At 41.6% G+C, this 22,335-nt stretch overlaps 1 protein-coding gene across 1 annotated transcript; it reads right to left on the reverse strand.

Annotated features, from left to right (window-relative positions):
* Positions 1-9,542: 9,542 nt before the first annotated feature.
* On the reverse strand, positions 9,543-19,183 carry LOC128739790 (uncharacterized). The gene is given in 4 exon segments (XM_053835293.1): positions 9,543-9,560; positions 9,562-9,610; positions 17,790-17,904; positions 19,015-19,183. Coding segments are annotated over 4 exon segments (327 nt in total). The 5' UTR covers positions 19,160-19,183.
* Between the last annotated feature and the right edge of the window lie 3,152 nt (positions 19,184-22,335).

The following is a 22,335-nucleotide window of genomic DNA, read 5'->3' on the forward strand; positions in this document are numbered from 1 at the left end:
TGGTGCCTTTGTTAGCTAATCATAAATTTGCTCGGTCTGCTAGAGTTAGCAGATCACGCAGTAGTGTTGCCTAAGTTAATTATCGATCGAACGGGCAGATTTTCATTGCGAATTGGTTTGTCCAACTCTAATGGTTTCAATCTTGCGAGAGTTGCTGTATTCAAGCCCTATTCTTTTTGTGAATGTAGTTGTCCATCCTGTACTGCTTTGATATCACAATTAAGTATATTTGGTTTTTATTTCATATGTACAATTGTGTTTGGTTGACTTGTGATTAGGTGTTTATAGACAGCTAGATTTCTGAAAGTGCAACTAAATCGAATCAAAATCAACAGTGCTTTGAAAAACGCTGAAATACAGCAAACAAGAGTAACAATTGTGAAAATACCATTGTATTGGTCTAGTGTGAAATTATGCAATGATTATTACAAAGAGAACATTTAGAATGTCACCGAATCGGTGTACAGTTACCTACTAACATTACCGGTCAGAGGCCATTTACACGGAAATACTTCTAATTGACATAAACAATATTGCTAATTGGTATCTCGTTTCTAACACTATCTCGTTTACTGATAAATTTCGTGTTTCTATAAGTCTGAGTACCAAAAGGGTCAATCCGAAGGCTACTTTGGACCATGCAGGGTTGCTACGCACTCGGAGATGTTACACCAAAGAAAATATTGCCAAACAATCTCTTTTGATTCATGTAACTTAAATTAGTTGAACCGCATTTGGAAATACATCGTGCTCGAATGAAAAATAATCGAACAATTGGAAGTATAAATAAATTCCGATATTGATCGTTGGTCCAAAGTAACCTGTTTGTGTCGAGATTTGTTAACTAATCCAACTAAAAGTTGAGCATGAATAGGCTGAAAGCGTAGGCACTTAAAGTACTAATGTTATGGGTGGTACATTTGTTATAACCACTATCCTTAACCAATCTATCGTCATGATTTATTAGTTGCTGTTTGACATAATTGTGCTTAACTTACAGATGGAACTGGATTTACGATTAATTCCATTTTTGTTTTGCTCTATAAAACATAGTTTTCGTAAGCCTAATATATGTTTGTGGTCTTCTGCGGAACTCTCGAAATTAGTTAGGTCCATTCACATTTTCCATAATTCTTTGTTTTATATTCGCAAGCTTATTAATGGTAATCTTCTATCAGAACGATTCTGTTGACTTGTGATGGTACAGAGACATGCTAGCATTATGAAACCGTTACTACACCTACTGAATGTTGTCCTCAATACCCGTCCAGCAGGGGGATCTAGAGTCGTTATTTGAGCCTTAAGATTAATTTTGTTTACTTTTATTAACTTCTTCCACGTGGTAGTTTTTTTATCTCGCCGTGATAAATGAAATATTAAACGTACTGCTAAAAGCATTTCAATATAGATTTGTTATTTGTAATTTTCTATTTTCTACCTTCCTAATCAATCAGAAAAAAAATCTACTATTTAATTTTATTACAAATAAAAATAAAGAAATATAATTTGTCTTGGCTCATAAGGCTCTCGAAAGAAATAGGCATCTGAGTCCTTATAGATTTGAGCTTTTATCATCCTCGAAGAAATAGTTTAACTTTGAGGTCAAATACCTTATTTTTGTCATATTTTTTACGTTTTTTCCTCGGTTCCCCAAGTTGAGGATTAAATAGACGATTTTATGAGAAATTTATATATGCAGCAATTGCTAATATAAATTGAATAAAAAAATATTGTTAATAGTCAATCCAATTAAACACTGCTCTGCGTTAGTATTCAAACATTAGAAAATATTTTTTAAATTAAATAAATTGATCTGAATTACATTTATTAGAAAGTTTATTTTTTCGTCTATACCATGGTGAATCTAATTCTATTCATCATGGTCAATACCAGCGTTTCCCAAATAGGAATTCACGAACCCCCAGGGACATGCTCAAAATTTAGCTCGCAGCAAAATAGCAAGGTCGGCAGGGGCAAAATGGCTACCCAGGGCAAGGTTACCACCTTTTAACGAGAAATTAGCAGTCATTAACTTTTCGTCGGAAAGCCCAATTTTGGAAGCAGTTTTTGGCACAAAAAAGGGGTTTTGTATTTGAAAATGCGACAAAGCGAGGAGTTTATTCAGAAAACGAGGAATTATTTTCAGTAAAAGCTATTTTGGTTGAAATTGAGTTTTCTTCATTTGACAAAAAAATAGTTGAATTAAAATACAAGAAGCCAAATATTTTTTTTATTTTTTTATTTTGCAACTTGGTCTGATTTAACACCGACCAGCTGTACAGGGTGTTCAATAAGTTTGAATACACTTTAAAAATGTGTTTAAAAAATGAAAATACAAGATATTCCTTTCTGAGTCAATTTTTATTGAAGCAGTGTTTATTGTGAACCTTTACGAAATATTTGGTGGAAGCACCCCCCTTTGTTCTCTATGTCGAGCTTGAGGCGTTTCTCAAAAGAATCACACGCGGCAAGCACCTGGTCATAATACATACGATACATAAAAGTCCAGGGGATTAAGATCCGGGGAGCTGAGAGGCCACAAAGTCTTATCGAGAAAATCAGTCAAATTCCCCCGACACCACGCTAGGACGATATTCGCCGTGTGGCCCTTGTGCCGTCCTGTTGAAAGACGTAATGATCTTTCCAGTAGAGGTCACGAAGTGCCGGGGCCACAACCTTCTCGGTGTTGATTTTCAGGTGTTTTCGATAAACACCAGTGCAAGCTTCCCACTCTTGGATACGGCCCCCCAAACCATCATCGACGCGGCACTCTGGAACTGCGGGATTCATGTGAGTCGTGGGGATGCTGGCCAACGTCGGCGCCTACAGCCAATCATTTTGGACATTGTGCGGCTGTTGCAAGAAGAAGAGTTTCTCATCAGAAAACACGAACTCCTGACCAGCGTGCCGTGAAAGTATCAGTTTTGCTCTGTCCAGTCTCTTCTTCGTTGTAGCCTCCGTTACCCCGGGAACCTTGCATTTCTTGTACGGCTTGCATCCCAGATCCTTCGCCATGATGGTGTGGGCAGTCCCGATCAACACATCCAGGTCACACCTCGTGTTTTTAGGTCAGCAGCGGTCTTCCGGATCCAGCGGTCCATTTCTAGACGAACCCGCTCCCTCACCATCTTGAACACGGACAGGATCTAGCATCTAGCTATCCTTGGCCGAGCCCGGCTCCCGGTACCGGCGGATGATGTTATAGATGAAATATGTCGCCGGGTCGCTCACCTTTCGCAAACAACTTTACTACGAAGTTGCGGTACTCCTTCATCGCGCGCGGTAATCAAATAACAAATGAAATCAAATCGATACCTTGCGCGTCGGTTAACCTATATATAAGACTAAAGCTGACACCAATACAAATACATAAAATGCACATGATGCGCACTTACACAACGATGAAAAGTTGTATTCGAACTTATTGAACACCCTGTATGTTCGAATCTCGGCTGGGAGAGACTGTTAGAGTCCATAGGATCGAATCTCTTCGAGATGCGGCGAGGGTCGAGACAAACTGACAACTTATTCCGCATGCTTTTCAACATCGCTTTTGGAAGTAGGAAACTTCGTGGCTACGCAGGTGACTTTAATATTAAAGCCAGCTCCTTTGCCACAGCGGGGGCCTTTTGCGCTAGACTGAAAGCGGAGGAAAGGAGGAATGGACTTAAAATAAACGCGTCAAGAACCATTGCATGAATCGTAGAGGCTCAAACGAGGCGAAAATGCACCTTTCGAAGACGATAATCGTTTACGACGAGGAACTAAAAGTGGAGGATGAATATGTGTATGTGGGATCATAGTACAAACCCCTATTAGAGCGACAGTTCTTATAGATTTGACAATGCTCACGGAGCACATACGATATATAGAGTACAAGCTGAAAGCGGAAAATGGTGGAGGTGTTTGAATCAAGGGTAAACGACACAGCTTGGGAAGATTACCAACATATATTTGGCGGAAGTCGGTCAGCTATAATGAACTGTTAGATAATGCGGTTTTATTCAACAACCCCTCCGGCACCCAGAACAGAGGGGCTCAACGTACGAGATGGCTCGACGAGGTCCAAGGCGACGCCATAGAATTCTGAGAATTGAGAGCCGAGTAACCCAATATCGAGTTGAATAGAGCCGAAAATAGTACGAATCACCCCGGTTCTAAGCTGCTGACGATGACAACGAGGATCATACAACCAGCCCCACAAATTTCCCGGTGCTCTAAACAGCTGGCGGTGCAATTTCAAGCTTGAAAGTGCAGCATAAATTTTCTTCTGGGCGCAACGTTAAAGGCCGCGTATAGCCGAACTTCAGCCTGAAAGTAATCGAGGCCATTTGGGGTTGAGGTCAGCACGTCGATGGGTCAAATCAACATCATAGCAGCCTACTGTCCTAAACAAAGCAGAGCCCGGGGCGGAACAGCTCACCCGACTTGGACTAGCTTAATCGATGGTGGGCTACATCTAGTGATGTCCGATTTTTCCAATTAATCGATTAGCTGATAATCGATTACTTTTTGAGCGGCCAATAATCGACATCGATTATTCGGCGCTATATAATCGATTAGTCGAAATAATCGATTGGTTATAACCTTTACGTCCCGATACCAGAAATAAGGATACTTGCTTACACTAGTTACACTCTCGGCTCTATCTCCATTGTTGTCCATCCAATCAAAATCGATTTCTATGCAACTAACATTAAAAGAACTATATTAGATTGTTCGGTAAATAGGTTTTTTTCTTGAGCTGTTTTCTTTTCAGCTGGATACCAGGCTTACGACTTGACACCTCTTAATCGACAGACTTCACATTCGTATTATTAGAGGGTTATTAGAGTAGAATGGGACAGTTACGAAGCTAGTGCAACGACTCTACTGATTCTATCTAGCAGCATCGCCTGGCCGAGATTTGAACATACGAATACGACGACCGGTTTGTTAGATCAGCATCGTACCTCGAAACCAACTAAGTGAAACCAACTAACTGGCCAATCGCATGTGGTTAATTTAGTAGCTAAGCGCCAGCCACTGTAATAAATTAAATTTGCTAAAAATTGTTGAATAATAAATTTCAAAAAATCCAGCGTAATCGATCGGCCAGGTAATCGATTATCTAATAATCGAAACATAAAGCAATCGATTAAAAATTAATCGATTATTTTGACAGATAATCGATTAGTTCGATTAATCGAGAAGTAATCGGAACAGGGCTTCAAAAGGGATCGCAAGTTGAATGTGACTGCCGTGAATGCGAACTTTCCGCATTCAAACTCCGCTTTTTGAACGATCATTTGACTATTTTTTGAATTCAGTCAATTTGCCGCTTGCGCTGCTGCCGTCTTACAATTCATGCGGCATCTCTGCAGAAGCAAACAGTCAATCTCCCGTTTTGCTTTGCGCTTTGAGAATATAAACTGCAAACTGACTGGAAGCATACGGTGACGTATTTTTTCGTTTCTCTTTTTGTCTCCAAATCGGCTGCTCACAGTAATAGTTTGTCACCCGGACGTCGGTCCGATGCAAGCAAAATATTCGTTTGTATTGGGCGGAGTCCGACCGACTTCTTCCATGCACATGTAGTGGTGGTTTTTTTGTAGTATTGAATCATACGATTGTGCGGTTGCTTTTCGTAAGCGTGGTGACTGCCAGTCATTTGACTGTTTTGCAGTCATTCGCTGCTCCAAACGGTAAAGGCAACTTGATCGAAACGAAAATGTTAAAAAGCGTTAGAATGCGTTCATACTACTGCGTGCCATCGGCGTTTGACTGAGCAAACTGCCAGTTGTGTTATGCATAGCGTTCGTATTCCATCACTAAACGGACGGTGTGAACTTGAATGCGCGTTGGTGGGACTGCGGTAGAAAAAAAGGATCGGTCGAAGCCCTGAATCGGACATCACTAGCTACATCATTGCTGGTGACCTCAATGATCGTTGTGAAGAGTGGGGCAACCAAAGCAGAAATCAGAACGGGACCATCCTGGCGGAAGATTTTGTTGTCAGTCACTATAAGATCTTGGCGCCGGACCGTACGACCAGAATCATTAGATCGGGGGTTCACTCTATTTTAACAAACGTGGCCATCTCCGCAATATCGCAATCTTTGAAAAACTGTCGTCCGACTACTACCCTGTAGTAGTCCCTGTAGTAGTGTGTAACAGATTCTGGATATGCCGGAGCAGATAGACCAGGCGCTGGAATCCCTCCAGCAAAAGATTACTGTCATCTGGGAAAGTGCAGTTTCCGAGGTGCGCACCTCTCCCCAAATAGATTGTACCACCAAACCACCATACTAGTGAACTGGTGACCGGCAAAAAAGAAATCCAGGAGAGAAAACAAGTTCTGAAGAACATGGGATTTCAAAAAAATGGCACCTTGGCACCTGAGGAAGAAAAATCACCACGGACAGGGTGAAGATTCCGATTTCGATAGGTCATCCAATTCAAGTACTAAAACCACAGCCACTTGCTTTGGTAGCAAATCTGTTCATCAGTTGCTAGGAGCTTGACTACTTCTCGTCAAAGATATCTATCGTTATCCCAGCTCTAAAACCGGGGAAAGAACCTTCTGTTTCCAATAGCTATCGACCCATCAACTTGCTCTTTGCACTCTCCAAGCTGTTTTAGAAGTCAATTCAAAGCCGAGTCCTTTCGTTCGCTGATAAGAATGGGTTCTTCCTGGAGGCACAGCTTGGGTTCGGCAAGGAAAGATCAACCATCTATCAACTCCTTCTAGTTACTAGCATAATTTATGGGTAGCATGTATCTTATCAAGATCATCAGAAGCTATCCGCTATCCATCAGAAGCAGTAGCTATCCGAACCTCATTCACGTTCGTCGACTTCAAAGCCGCATATGATTGTGTAAAGCGACATGAGCTATGCAAAATTAGAGAAGAAAACAACTTACGACTGTGATGGACGGAATTTAGTGCTGTGGTAGTGTTTTTGGAACACTTATGGTCCAAAACTATGGACGCAGAAGAACTTCGTTCTCTTTCTCGTACCTTCAACAACAAGGATTCCGTGAGCCAATGGTATGGCGCTAAAAAAGTTCAACTGTTCCCTCCAGTCCATCTGCAGAACATTGAAAAGAATCGGAATACAGTGCCGAAAGAAGACAAAAGCCCCCCGGAATACAATGAGGAACCGTTTTTCAACGCTAATATCCCAATGTTGATAAAACAAATATTCCAGAAAATGATTTGTTTTGGACGACGAAAGACAAAAACATCATGCAGATGGACAATACGTATTTTGGCCGGATAAAACATCATCGCATTTCGCCAAAAATACACAATCGTCCCATTCGATCCCATTTGTACCCAAAAACCATGACTGACAAATCTGCCTCAGTGTCGCCCAATCAAAGATTTGTTCGGGATTTTGAGCTCCTTGGTGTACAAAAATAACTGGTGAGCCACTATTTGCAAATAATCGATTGGTCGAATCAAGAGATGCATTTGCAAAGTTTACATGACGGCCATGCAAAGCTCATGTTCCGACATCAAACGAAAGTTTCGCTGAACTGCCGATTACGGATCGTTTTCAAATGTTCCTTACTTTTTTCAACAGTACAGAATGTATCTTTAATTTCAGTAAATCAGATCTTCTTCAAGTATCTTTGTTTTTTTTTTTGACAGCTTGAGAAATAAATTCCAGAATTTTAGTTGCCACACATCTCACACGTACCGAACGGTCTAATTGAGTGGACCGGGACAGAGAGTCACTGATGTTAATGCAATACAGTCAGGCGCGAACAACTTTAACAGCTCATGGACGAGAACAAGAAGTCTATGGAGTTTTTGAACTAACGGTATTGCGAACTATTCATAGCGGAGTACAGATAGGAGTAGGATAATGGCGATGACGAAGGAATCGTGAACTGCAAGAACTGCTTGGAGGATATCAAGTAACTCAAAGTTTTAATAAATCCTTGAGAAGCGTAATGACAAGCCTCCTGTTCAAGGCAAGTTGACACCACTTGTATTTTAAAATTGAAAGCTTGAAGAAAATATACACACGAATATGCCTACTGTTTCCAATAGGGATATTGCTAAGATAATGAATAGTGGACTAAATTAGACAGGTATAAATGAAAAATAAAGAAAACGTTAAAGCTTATAATTACAGCCCTCCCAGAAGTCATTTATGCAACATATTCTACTATATGAAACATAAGGAAATCTTTCTTTCTTATGACCTGCTCTCCAGCAAACCTTCTTCAGAAAACAAATATAAAAATCAAACCGAGAGCACATTTTCATCCGATCTATAGCAGAAGTATGAAATTTAGATAATTTTTACTGCGAAAAGTTGTTATGAACGTTAACAAGCTGTTGAAGTTGATAGTAAATGAAAATTCATCGCTACTAATATCCCTGCGGGTTGTACATGCTCTCCATAAGTTGGCCAGCTTAGTTTCAAGCAAATTGCAAACGGAAGGAGGGGCGCGCGATAGCCCCGCTTTGCGGAGTAATGGGAGTAATTTTAAAAATTATTAATTTTAACGACTTTGTTCTCTCTTCTGTTGTTTTTTTTTTTCTTCTGTCAAAACTTTAACACAGAGCAGCGTTTGACCATGGCATTTATTTCTCCGAACATGGAAAAGTTTCCTCGTTTCTCTTTCCTGCTAGCGAAAAATTTTATCCTGGCGCAGAATTATAATGATGTTTAATTATTCAAACCATTTGTTTGTCTTGCCCCGGAACTTTTCCCTCCAAACCGCTGGACTGTAGCAGTATATATAGTTTGATTTAGTTGACGTTTCCTTCTCTAAATTCCTTGTTTTTGATTCATTTTGTAAAATCGACAGTAACACCGCAATTTTGCATGTTGAATATTACGTAGATGATAGCCTGCGATTACATGTTAATGCTTATATTCAAGTTTGTTTTCGATTATTTTCGGTTTGTTCTGTATTTATTCCTGTTTCATAGGAAACAGTTGTAGAGTTCATATTTTGACCTTTCTTCACTGATAATAAATTCCTAATTTGAGTACAGTGAATCGGGATTTCATATCATAGTGTGTTGTTAAGTGCGGGTAAAAACATTATAACAAATTACATTTTGATTTTCAATTTCCCATGGAACCGTTCCATGTATCTTGAGAGTGTAAATCTAGAGAAATGTTTGTTGGTCGTGAATTTTGCTCGCAGTTTGTCGAATTTCGTGTTGTAATTATCATTGTCACCTACAGTACAGTGGTTGTCTAGTGTGAGTATAGGTGTACAAAAAATGTGAAAGCCGTGAAATGTTGTTGCCGTGTAGAAACGTGCTGCTGTTACTGCAATTATGCTCATAGTTTGAATATAATTATGCCACCACCAGATGGCCCTAGGATGCAGCTAACTAAATGCTACGACGTTTTACTGGTTTCATAAATTTTTTACTCGACACTGATGATAGAGTGGCTACATCCTCGTCTGTTAGCTTCCGGCACCCAACTGCGACCGCTCGGTGGACACCGAAACATGCTGCCGGTATTGGTAGTACAGCACTAAGCCAAGCGCTGCCAAACAGAGACTGCCAGCACGGAAGTGGTCGCTCACCAGCCTGGAGCTATGGTTGCATGCATCGGCATCGTTGCAGCTCTGCAGACACCCGTGGACATATCTGCAAGGTGAGCAAAGGACGATAAGAACACAGAAAATAGATTTAATGAACACGTTGCGGCAGGTCAGATTCTTTATGAATTGAAAAAAAAAACAACCATGTGGATTTGTTTCTAGTATTCAGAAGAGTTTACAATAAAAGTAGTATATGAAATCATTTAAATTATTTTCACTCATACCACGGCAAGTTATCTAAATCGAACTTTACTGTAGCTTTCAAGTAAATACGGATGTTAATAGTTGGGATCAACTTGGGCAACGAAACAAGAATGATGAAGGGAAAGTCGCTACTGCGGATCGTTGAAATTCGTAATATCGGGCGACCGCCCAGTAAGAATTGTCGGACGGACCTCGTCCAACACAAAGAAAACTTTTGCCTGCATCTGTCCGATGTCGTGCGACAATTCTTACCGGATTGCTGGAATTTGAAAAGCTTGGACATCGAGAATTCGGCAAAGTAGCCCTACAGAAAATCTGTTGCAAGAAAGAGAAGTAATGATTTTTTTTGTGGGAAGGTGAGGAGGAAGGGGTTATTGGTAGCTACGCTTAACAAGTTGTCGTTGTGACTCCCATCTTTCGTCCAATACTGGAAGGTGGGTCGGACCAAGCTATAATCTGAGATTATAACCGGATTCTAACCCACAACACCCGCCAGGGAATGTGGCTCACTGGTACTTGTACCTTTGAACCATAGAGGCGCTGGACAAAAGGAGACTGCACAACCCTCCGTATTAGGCTAGCGACATGGGTTGGGCTATTTTTAGACACAAATTGTGCCTCTTCCTCCGTCTACTGTAGAAACCCCCCATGTCGCTAGCCTAATAGGGTTGTGCAGTCTCCTTAGCCACATGGATCACATGGCGCGCCAATGCTGACGAAGTTTGATTGCCGGCTGATGGACGCGATCACCAGCGATCCCAAATACACATTTTTCCGGAAAACCGCGTTCGTGCATTATCTGCCATAACTGGTCTAAGCACTAAGTCACCATTGTCGTTGTTGGTGTAGGTTCAAACAACACCCTCTGGTATGCCATACTGCCGCACCCGTCAGCTAGGAGGGGCTAGGACCTGGGCTGCCCACTCATCCCAGTATCTAACCCTAGATAAGCTACGCCAGACCCTGTCGTTGCACCCGTTCTAGCCGGTGCAACTCCGTCATCACGTCCATCACTACCTACTCCAACGACTGCAAGCATCTCACACCGCGTGGCCTCGAAACGCGAACAGTGAAACAACACGCGTTCCGGAATTTCCTCAGCTTCAGTACAAATGGGGCAGAAGGGCGACCCTACCCGCTCACGCGTATGTAGGTACTTCTTAACGCACCCAGGACCTAACAAAAATTGAGTAAGGTAAAAATTTACCACCGTGTCTTCTACCCTTCCAGGACGAGAGGTTCTGGATCAGCCTATGAGTCCACCTGCCGTGTTCAGTGTGGTCCCATTCCACCTACCACCTCCTAATAGAATCCAACCTAATTCTTACCCGGATGCGCCTTAAGTTCCTCTGCCTGCGGCACTTAATATTCTCACCTAGAATCACTTGTCCTCCAACAAATTTTGACAGCTAAGATCACCTTGCGGTTGCTGATCATAACCGCTTCCATCATGTAGTGTGCCAGTCGACGCCAGTCATCCATCCCTCTATTATGCTTATGGTGTCTGGTGCCAGCATTGTTAAGACGGTATCCTCGGCGAAGCCTGTGATCTCGACCCCATCGTACATGGCAGTCCAGAACACAGGTTCGAGAATCGAGCCCTGTAGAAAAACCGCTGTCACTTTATACTTTTTCGCCCTATCAGCCGTGTCATACCCTAGCGTTCGGTTCAGAAGTAGCTTTTAAGCAACCTGCGTAGATGGTCCGACACCCTCATCCTAAGCAACGCTAGGACGATCGCACGTCCTAGACGTTTTTGACATCAATCGTGACTAATGTACAATACCTGTCGCCTCGCCTCTTCTGTCTCATAATCTTCTCAGACCTCTCTATAACGGAGTAGATGGTTTTCCCGACCGACGGGCCGACAGTTGTTTTCCCTATGCGGAATAAGTGTCCTCGCCAACCCGGCATCGCGTTTTGCAATGGACGATGGTCCGTTTAGGATTACTCGCTCTAGTAACTTGCCTAACGTGTCAAATAGGCAAATCGGCCTGTATGACGAGGGATCCTCATAACTGGTCATAACTGGTCTCGATCTGTATCGTATGTTGCTTTGAAATCAATAAAGTCAGTAGCATTTCATCCAATTTGAAAAACGCTTCAAATCCAGCCCGCTGCACAACAATAATGTTTGGCATTCGCCAAGTTCATGCCAGTGGAACACGGTCTAATCTGACATGATATTAAAATAGATCCTATCTGCAAACATAATCCAACTGAGTGAGAGTTTATTTCCCTGTAGTAGCCTGCAGAGATCACGCCTTAGGCCATAGGCCAGAAATATTTGAACTTGACTCTCACGTTTCGAAAGAAGATCTTTGAAGACTGTACTTTGAGTTAGGCACATTGAATAGTTTTTAACTTTTTAGCGTGTGGGTAGAAATTGATGAAATTTTAACTGAAACTGGCTAGGAGTGTAATATTTACGTTGGCAGAATTTACATCATAATCTGTTAAGGGTTAAGTGGGCATCGATCATTCGACGGTGTCTGGGTGGTGAATTTATTAAAGGAGATCCATACGACTTTACCCAGCCAGCACCAACTCGTATATGAATGTACGAAAATTATTGTAAATATCTCTTAACAAATTTGGATTTGTAAATTAAGCCTAATAAAGCGCGCACAAGTGGATATTCTATCGTTTATAATGCTGGTAGCTGACAAACATACGATTTTCAGTTCAAAGTTGTATAGCTATATGAAGCTGGTCGCGCTTAATCGTATCTTATCGTATTGAAATACCTATATAACTGTATCGCTCAAAATTATTCCCAGTGCGTATACATATCGCCTCCAAAATACTACGGATAAGCGGCTTTGGCGCGTCGAATACGATTTTGTCGGATACATATCAGTACGTAACTCTTATTTGCAATCTAATTATACATATGAAAATGCTGACTGGGTACTCAAGTGTCGGCCGAAACTTTCGATTAGCAATGCGGCGAAGATGGCACCGAACCGGAATGACAAACAAAACACGGTGAACAACACCCGCGTCAGAAAGCTGCACCCAGAGTGGCTGACGACACCGAGGTGCGTCATGATGAACGACGAGACGTGCACAACGCACTTGCCGGGGCCGAAGTTACGCTGCATAGAAGTAGAAGGTGGACAAATTCGTCAAAAAGTTCTTCGTTTAGCAGGCCATCTTCGTGTACGGCAAGATAAGCGAGCCTTCACATCACAACGGGTACCATCAACGAGCAAATCTACCGGGACGAGTGCCTCAAGCCAGCTTTGAAGAAACAGTGGATAAAGATATTAAAAGAAGTCGGTCCCACCATTGCCCAAAACTTATGAGTGGTGTCCAGGGTAAAAATAAGGGTCCATAGCCAACTCCCTTCGGAACGTCCAAGTGCCGGTGCCTCTGTACAGGATTCTGGAAAATACTTCCAGAATCGTGAGCTATGCTACAACACTAGGGCTGTCTAACCGGTAATACCGGTAGTACCGAAACCGGTAATACCGGCCAATTTTTGGATACCGAAATACCGGTTTTGAAAAGGCAAAAAACCGGTATTTCCGGTATTTTCTAATCTGCTTGTTTTTTCCAACTCCTTATTCGAATAAGAACTTATTTGATAAAAGATTATAAAACTCTTAGAAAAACAACTTGGTGTTAATGCCGACGAGATTCTTCGACTACTAACAATGAAGAGAGTGCAATTGTGGGTCAAATCATTTCAGCTCTTGAACCCGTTTAAGGCACAGTAGAGTAACTTTGGTGTAAAAATGTTTCATTGTATAAGCCAGACGTCGCGTTTCAATTTATTTTTGAACAACTTGTCATTCAAAAGCCACCAAATTATTCCAAACTCTCAAATAACGAATTTAGGAAACAAGATCAGGGCCCAGAAACGTCACTTACAATAGTAAATTGCAATGTTGGGCACCGCTAATTCGCTAAGCAATTCAATTTCACTAATCGCAAACTGCAAATTAACAGTCACAGTTTATTTTTGAACATATCACAACAACTTGCATTGGAATCTATCACTGTACAAATTATTACTTTCTTAATATAACTAAGATCAAAACCTATAATAATGGATAAAATCCTCTACAGTTTACTATTTCAAAATTAACAGCGGCACTTCATTTGGAATTACGGATCAGCAACAATTCGGCTAGTCTGAGTATAAATTATGAAGCCTTATTAGCGTTTCGCGATTGCTCGGTTAGCGAACTAGCGGTACCCAACACTAGTAAATTGTTATTCAACAATGAAGTAATAAAGCTTCAGTTTTTACAGAAGCAGCGCCGCTTCATTTCAAAACTGACTTCAATCAGCGTCATTGAAACGATTTTCACTTCATCATGACGACCGGTTTTAAAGTTTCATTTGTATTTCTCTATCAAATATTCAGAAAAAGGTCAGCCTAGACTTTGAATGCAATTGAATTGATTTTGAGTAACATTTCCTACATTAATCTACTCAACATCGACAAATCGTGCATGACTGTCAATCGTCATCATTTGACGCAGTCAGTAGCTTCAGCTGAAGCTTGCTGGAAACGTTCTGTTCAACAAATGAAACAAGTCGCTTCATATATGAAGCGAATGTAAGGGAAAGTTAGCTTCATTTATTTGTTTCGACGATGCCGGACTCTGATCAGAATACGGGGATCTTTGCGCGTTTTGAGCATTCTTGCCAACAAAGGATCTGCCAGGAAAGAATTTGCACACAAGGAGACGAAATCTGCATCCCACTATCTTGGAATAGTGGGATTGATAACAGAGAAGAGAAGGTATTTGTGAACGATGATGAAGAGGATAACGTTATGCAGGAGTTCCGGTTTGGGGATGGAGAAAAAATTGTTGAGAGGCTGTAGTAGACCGGGGCATTAATTATGCTGGAAGCAACAATACAAGATATTTTGTAAATAATTAAAGGCGGGTCTCCCAACTATAAATGTGAAGAACTGTAAGGAAAGTTCGTGATGTGCTTATAGCCGTTCGCTAGACATCGATGAAAGCGGAAGTTTTTTCAATTATTGGAAGTGTTGGCAATAAAATTCATTCTATAGTAAGGGAATTAAATCGCTAAGTGTATTATATCTGCTTCAATTCTATTTTGCTAAGCAACAATACTGAAGCTAATGTTTCAAAATAAAAAGATTTACTGAAAAATATCAATATTTCTATTGATTTCGAATAATCTGCCAATACCGGTATTTTACCGGTATTACTGGTATTTTCTATGCCAATACCGAAATACCGGTTTTCACCAAAAGCCCCCAATACCGACAGCCCTATACAACACGGAGGAGGATCAGAAGTGCGTTTCAATCACCGCAGGGGTTCCGCAAGGTTCCATACTGGGCCCGGCAGGGATGACACCTCCTCAGAAGAAAAAAAGAGAAGAGAAAAATTCAAACTGTGCTCAGTCTTCAACGCGATTTATTCTGCTCCGTTTCATTTTAACTGTGCTCTTTCTTGCTGAACGCAGTTGTATGAGCAACCGCACACTGTGCTACTCATTGAGGAGAATGTTAATACACTTTGAATACGTTGATGCGATGCGCTGACGTATGACAACTACGGGTAGTTTTAACATGGGTAGTGCGTTGAGAAAAAACGACGATTGTCAGTAGCGGTCATTGCCATCAGAAAAATATTAATCCATTAATGCAGTTGAATCATGATTCTTACATTTAGTATATTCAGTTGAGTTTGGCTGCCCGTGAACGCAACTGCATCATATGGTTAGGCATGTCACAACGGCAACAGTGCGAAAAATGTTATTTAGATATGGCAACATTTGAATTCCTATACATTTGCTTCTTGACGCGCACCAACAGGAAAGTCCCATTATAAACAAAGGTAATTCTCCGCTAAGATTCAAAATTTAACGACTTTTGATTGTCTTGACGCCTCTGAGTCTATAGTTGCTGTACGCGCACCGGTTGTTTTGTTTTCACGTTTACTACTGTAGCTACCGAGAGGACCGGGAGCAAAACCGAAAGTTGCTCATTTAAAGAGCGCATTAAGAAGTTTTTCTGTCCGTCAGTTTTTCTCATTGTGTTTAGTCTGTTTCTCATTGTGTGGATTTATTTCTCATTTCTGAAAGCAGTTCTGCTCATTGTGTTGAACAAAAAAAGTTGCTCTTTTTGCACAATGAGTGAGGAAATAACAAGCCTGGGGCCCGGTGTTGTGGAACGTAATGTATGACGAGGTGTTGAAGCTAAAGTTCCCGGTAGGCGTAGTGATTGTCGACTTTGCGGACGACATCACCTTGGAAGTCTACGGTGAATCTATCAGAGAGGTTGAGTTGACGGCCACCAACTCTATAAGTATTGTTGAAGATTGGATGTGCTCCAGGAGACTGGAGCTCGCGCATCATAAAACGGATGTTATCGTGGTGAACAACCGCAAGTCGGTGCAGCAAGCGAAGATCAGCGTCGGAGACTGCATTATTTCGTCAACGCGGTCCTTAAAACTCCTGGGAGTCATGGTCGACGAGAAGCTCAAATTCGGGAACCACGTCGACTATGCCTACAAGAAGGCTTCCACAGCTATTTCGGCATTGTCTCGTATGATGTCTAATAGCTCTACGGTATATGGCAGCAAGCGAAGGCTATTAGCCAACGTGGGCCAGTCCATACTTAGGTACGGCGTGCCGGCGTGGTCATCGGCGTTAGGAACCAAAAGCTACCTAAGTAAGCTGGAAAGTACCTATCGTCTCATGTGCTTGAAAGTGGCGAGTGTGTATCGCACAGTTTCGCATGACGCAATCTGCGTCTTAGCGGATATGATGCCTAATGGCATCATCATCAGCGTAGACGTAGAGTGCTTCAACCAAGGTGGAACTAGAGGCATACGGAGTACCACAAGATCGGCCTCGATGACCACATGGCAGCGGGCATGGTCTAATTCCACAAAAGGCCGGTGGGCACATCGACTTATCCCGGACGTATCCGGGTGGGTCGACAGGCGCCACGGCGAAGTCAACTTCCACCTGACACAGATTTTGTCAGGTTATGATTGTTTTAGACAGTATCTACACAAGTTCGGGCATGCGGAGTCCTCCGCGTGTCCCGAATGCGTGGATGTAGAAGAAACTGCAGAACATGTTTTCTTTATATGCCCTTGTTTCGTGGGCGCGAAAAGCAACATACAGGCAGTGAGCGGATAGGGCACTACTCCGGATAACTTATTCCAAAGGATGTGTTCTAGCTCGGACGTCTGGGGAGCGGTCAATGCGACTGCTACCCAGATTGTACTTGAGCAACAAAACCGCTGGAGAGCCGATCAACGGCGAATAAACAGCCTAACTACCATAGTCCAGTAGTTATCTAAGCGAGTGTGTTAAGCCTATTGTGCTCTCCATGAAGTAATACCGATAAGGTAATGCTAGGGGGGATTGAGGCTAGAGACTCGAGTAGGGTTTTAGTGGGTCGGGATCCTCACGCCCCATTAGGGAGGTCGGGATACCTAAACCACACTCCCTGAGTTGTCTACTCAGGTCTTTGATGTACCGTATCTTCTAAGGTGCTCAGCAGATTTCCCTACTCGTAAAAAAACAGGGTGAAATATGGGCATCCGGTTATGGAGAAGAATCCAATTAAGCAATGAAGAGGAAGCTTAACCATAAAAAAGCAAAGCCGTGGGCTTAAACCGTCATTAGACATTACCCTTCTTTATCGACAGACTTCGCAGCCGGCTGTTAGAGTACAGGAAAATCACGAGGTCAGTGTAACGATCCTACTGACTCTATCTAGCAGGCACCGCCTAGCCGAGATTCGAACATACGACGACTGGCTTGTTAGACCAGCATCGTACCTCGAAGCTAACTGGGCGGTAAACTTAACCATAATAATGTTAATTATTTCCTGAAAGTTTGAATAAAATCCGACTTAAAATTAGTTTTTAGTAAAAATTACGGGCCTTGTATGGTTTGGAAAAACACAGCACAGGTAGTTTATGAAAAACATCCACGATTGGTTTACCGCCCGTTAATCCTCGTTGCACATTCACTACATACACTCATCGCTGACAGAACATTGGCCTTACCTATCATCATAGAAGAACCGGCCGCAGTGGGACATCCGAATGATTTCCGTATCGGTAGTCAGTGTTCCACTGTCCAGGGCGCATCCTCTAACGGTAATGGTTTCACCGGTATCATCTGGAACGACAGGAGATAGAGAGAGAAAGAGTAAGCGGAAGGAATGGATGAAAGTGCTGATCAATCAAACGTTTAACATTGACTTTTAACCTCAACCGGGAGTAACCGTCCGTGCCTATATGGGTATACAGTTGTGAGTCAATATAATAAATTTATCCATCGTACTGTGCCATGTTTAGGCTTGAGGACATGTCGTTAGGGTCTCTTTGTTCGCGATGGTTGAGTGCAAAACAGATAATGATGTAAAATATGTTTCGAAGCTCGGCCTCAACCCGCTGGGACGAAGTAGGTTAGAGAGAGAGAAAGAGATTTCTGACGTGAACGGAAGTCAAGCCCCTTTCATGCTTTTCACGCTGACTACGTGCTACAAGTGTGTGGCACACACATTTCACGTTTTCATTGACATCACTGACAGAAACATGAACTGAAAACGTCCCTCGTGAAGTCCAGCTGTCGTGTAGCTAAGACAGAATGAACAAGACTAAATATTTCAATAAAATGATGTTGATTTACTAGGTCCTCTATAGTACCATCATAGAGGATCTAGTAAATCAACATCATTTTAATACTATAATAACATTACAATGCTACAAAACATTACAATATTGTTTCGTACATTTCGTGAAAATTCTACATAACATTACAATATTGTTTCGTAAAAGAGAAATAATTTTGTTTTATCACAATATGATGTAACGTTTACGTCACATTGTAATTTTCTGTACATGGTAATTTTCTGCATATTTTCGCAATTTCATCAAGCAATGCTAGGGAATATTTATTTACAGTCATTGAACGTATGTACCTACGTATCATAAATAAAAGCACGAACAGAAATATGTCATGGATCATCAATATCATCCGCGATGGAAAAACAATATCATGCAACATTTTCAATCAAGCCATCATTAAAATGGTTTACAATTGTTTGTTGAATACTAAAGTAATCAAAATGAAACATTGTGCGGGTTCGATTCGTTTCCCTCCCAAAGGGTGTAAATGTAAATGTTTCCATCCCTATTTCAGCAGCTTAGTGACATACCGTTAGATACAGAAACGGACGAACGATTTCCATTCTAGGAGGTGCATGAACGCATTGGTCGCACTTACCGTAGTAGCCAGCAATTTTGATGCAGGACGTGGCCGGAAACAGTCCATCCCTGCCCTTCCGTCCACCCATGCACGGTGATTCCAGGATGGCCGTCGAGAAATTGTTGTGAAACGGGTCATCGCACGCTTTATTCGCACCATTCATCGACACACATTTGAAGCAATCAATCCCGTGTGCTGAAAATGGAAAATGGAATGTGGTTGGAGGGTTAAACAGAAATTATTGAATTTTTCCAGTTGATGACCGTTGCATCAGGACGATTGGTGTGAAGTCGACGATTACATGGCTGGGTAATTATAGTTTATTTGGTTGTTCAACGATCGGAACAGACTGCTAATTGATTTATGAATAAGGTATTTTTTCACGCATTTTAAGCAATTTAATGGACTTTGTGGTGTATCATCCGAGCAATTAATCATTGGTTATCCCCTCTTGGGAGATGAGAATAATTTATGCTGCCGATTAATTAATGTTGTTTCTCGGCTTTTCATTGACAAGTCATGGCTGCTTTGCTTGCACGGTTCGATAACAGTTAAAATATAAACGGCGCTGATTAAATTCTGTATCTGAATGACATAGTGAATGAAAAACGCAAATCCCTCAGGCGAGTGATATTTTCATTAAACCAGGTTGTAAGTCAATGTATATCAAATACATTCTCACTGTATGTAGGTGATTTTACTGTCGCAACAAAAAACTGCACATCCAACTCAAAAATGAAAGATTTTGTCAGTTTCTTTGCAACTAAATTTGACGTGTTGATTTTTATAATAATTCCAATATAAAACAATAAATCCTACAGCGGCCGCCTATAAATTGCTTTCTCAGATCATCTTTCGTCGTTTATCACCGCTAACAAGTAGATTCGTAGGAAGCTGTCAAGCCGGTTTTGTGGACGGGTGATCGACAACGGACCAAAACTTTGTGCTGCGACAAATCCTTCAACAACTGCCACAAAAAACGATCATTAAGACTGTCGCAGTGGCCTTTTAACCCAATGCCCTCCTGGTATACAAAAAAAATCCTCCAACAGTATCGCGAATACCAAGTCCGTACGCACTACTTATTCATAGATTTCTACGATACTATCGACCGTGAAGAGCTATAGAAAATTATGGACGAAAACGGTCTTCTCGGGAAGCTGAAAAGACTGATTAAAGCCACGATGGATTGTGTATAGTGCTGTGTTATGATATCGGACGCGTTGTCAAGCAGGGGAGTTTGACAAAACGATGGTATTTCTTGTCTCCTGTTCAACATCGCGCTAAAAGGTATTATGAAACGTGCGGATTTTAACCTGTGGGGCATGATCTTCAGTAAATCTAGTCAATTTAAATGATTTGCTGATGACGTGGATATTGTCGGAAGGACGCTCCAGGCGGTTGCTGAGCAATATGCAACACTTAAACTCGAAACAGCGAAGGCTTGATTAGTGGTGAATACGTCTAAAAACAAGTATCTGTTAGCAGAGGGAACCGAGCGCGATTGAGCTCGCAGAGGCATAGGTAGTCGACGGTGACGACGTCGAGGTTGTGAACAAGTTTGTATACCTGGGATAACAACTGCAGTAAAGAAATACGCAAACGTATTCTTGCCAGACAGCGAGCTTACCACGGACTCCACAAGATCCTAAAATCTGGTAAGCTTCACCCCGTACCAAATGTAGCATGTACAAAACGCTAATAAGACCGGTAGTTCTCTACAGGCACAGAATGTGGACAATGCTCGATGAGGATATGAAAGCGCTGGCCGTTTCTGAACGTCGTGTGTTTAGGAACATTTGTGGTGAGATAGGCTCTACACTGGATTATTTTTAAGATTTTGGAGTAAAAGAAACCACCGGAGGAACGGATGGAACGGGTGATTCGTCCCATCTATAAAAAAAAGGGTGATTGGCTCGACTGCTGCAACTATCGCAATATAACGCTAGTAAACACCGCTTACAACCCAGCTAGCACCAACTCGTATATCAATGTACGAAAACTATCGTAAATATCTCCTAACAAACTCGAGATCGTAACTAAAGCTGAATAAAGTGGGATCAAGTTGATTTTTTGTCGTATATAATGATAATGACTGACATACATACAATTTTCAGCATAAAATCGTAGAGTAGTACTGAGCGACACGCGCTTAATCGGATATTATCGTATATAAATACTTATATAGTCGTAATGCTCAAAATTATTCGTAATCACGTATATCGCCTCCAAAATAGTACGGATATGCCAATATTGCTTATCATATACGATTTATTAGCATGTATATCTGTACGTAATGCTGATTTTTATCTTTTTATACATATGAAAATGCTAGCTGGGGTGCCTCCCACGCGAAGCGAAATCAGGCCTAACTACTTTGTCTTTCGCAAAAGGCTACGATCAAGATGCATACGCTACCGTACGAAACTTACAATGTATAGTATAACAACCTTATTAGACCAGTAGTTCTTTATGAACTTGAAGTCGTGACGCTGTTCACGGAGGTCATACGTGCCTTTGCCGTGTTCAAGCGGAAAATACAGTGGATGATATTTGGCGGATTACAAACTGAAAGCGGATGATCCTGTATGCCATTGGCGAATGGAATCTCGCGGCACTATAAAGTAATAGAAGCAACGAGCGAAAGTGAAAGACGAACGTCTTCAACAACGATCTTTTCATCAAAGCACTACGCGCTAACAGCAATTCCTTGCATTTGAACGTAGATGAACTTACGGAAACGCGAAAGTATGCGACACATAAATGCTGAGGAAACCTTAGCAGTAGCAAGAACTCACCAGTTTATTGGTGGAATGAGGTTCTGGACTAACGTACTTTATGCCAACTATCTCATACTTAGAAGAAGGCAGCCAAAGAGAAAGTGTTGACATAGTCGGAGAAGGACGAACAGAGGTACAAGAATACCCTCCAAACAAAGGAAAACCAATACCGTGCAGTGATAACAATTGATGTCATTAACATGTTCAACAATGCCAGCTCCGCTCTAACGCTACATAGAATAGAGATTTCTGGTGCAAAATTTTGAAAGGCTATTTCAGGAAAGGGTTATGTTCAAAGGAACAAACAAGCGGCAGAGATCGATCAGGATTAGAGCAGAATTGCTACGAAGCAATACCCTGGTTCCATCACACTGAAATGGGATGTACAAAAGTGTACTAAAGACGATTCCGCCTAAAGGCGTAGGTATTGTTGCGAACGACATCGTGATGGTGGTAGCAGGAGAGTCGCTGGTACAAGTAGCAATATTGACGTTAGAGATAATCGGTCGTTAGACATAATCGACACCTGGAAGTAAGAAATCAAACTACAAATTGCTCA

The sequence above is a fragment of the Sabethes cyaneus genome, chromosome 3 (genome assembly GCF_943734655.1).
Source record: "Sabethes cyaneus chromosome 3, idSabCyanKW18_F2, whole genome shotgun sequence".
Classification (NCBI taxonomy): domain Eukaryota; kingdom Metazoa; phylum Arthropoda; class Insecta; order Diptera; family Culicidae; genus Sabethes; species Sabethes cyaneus.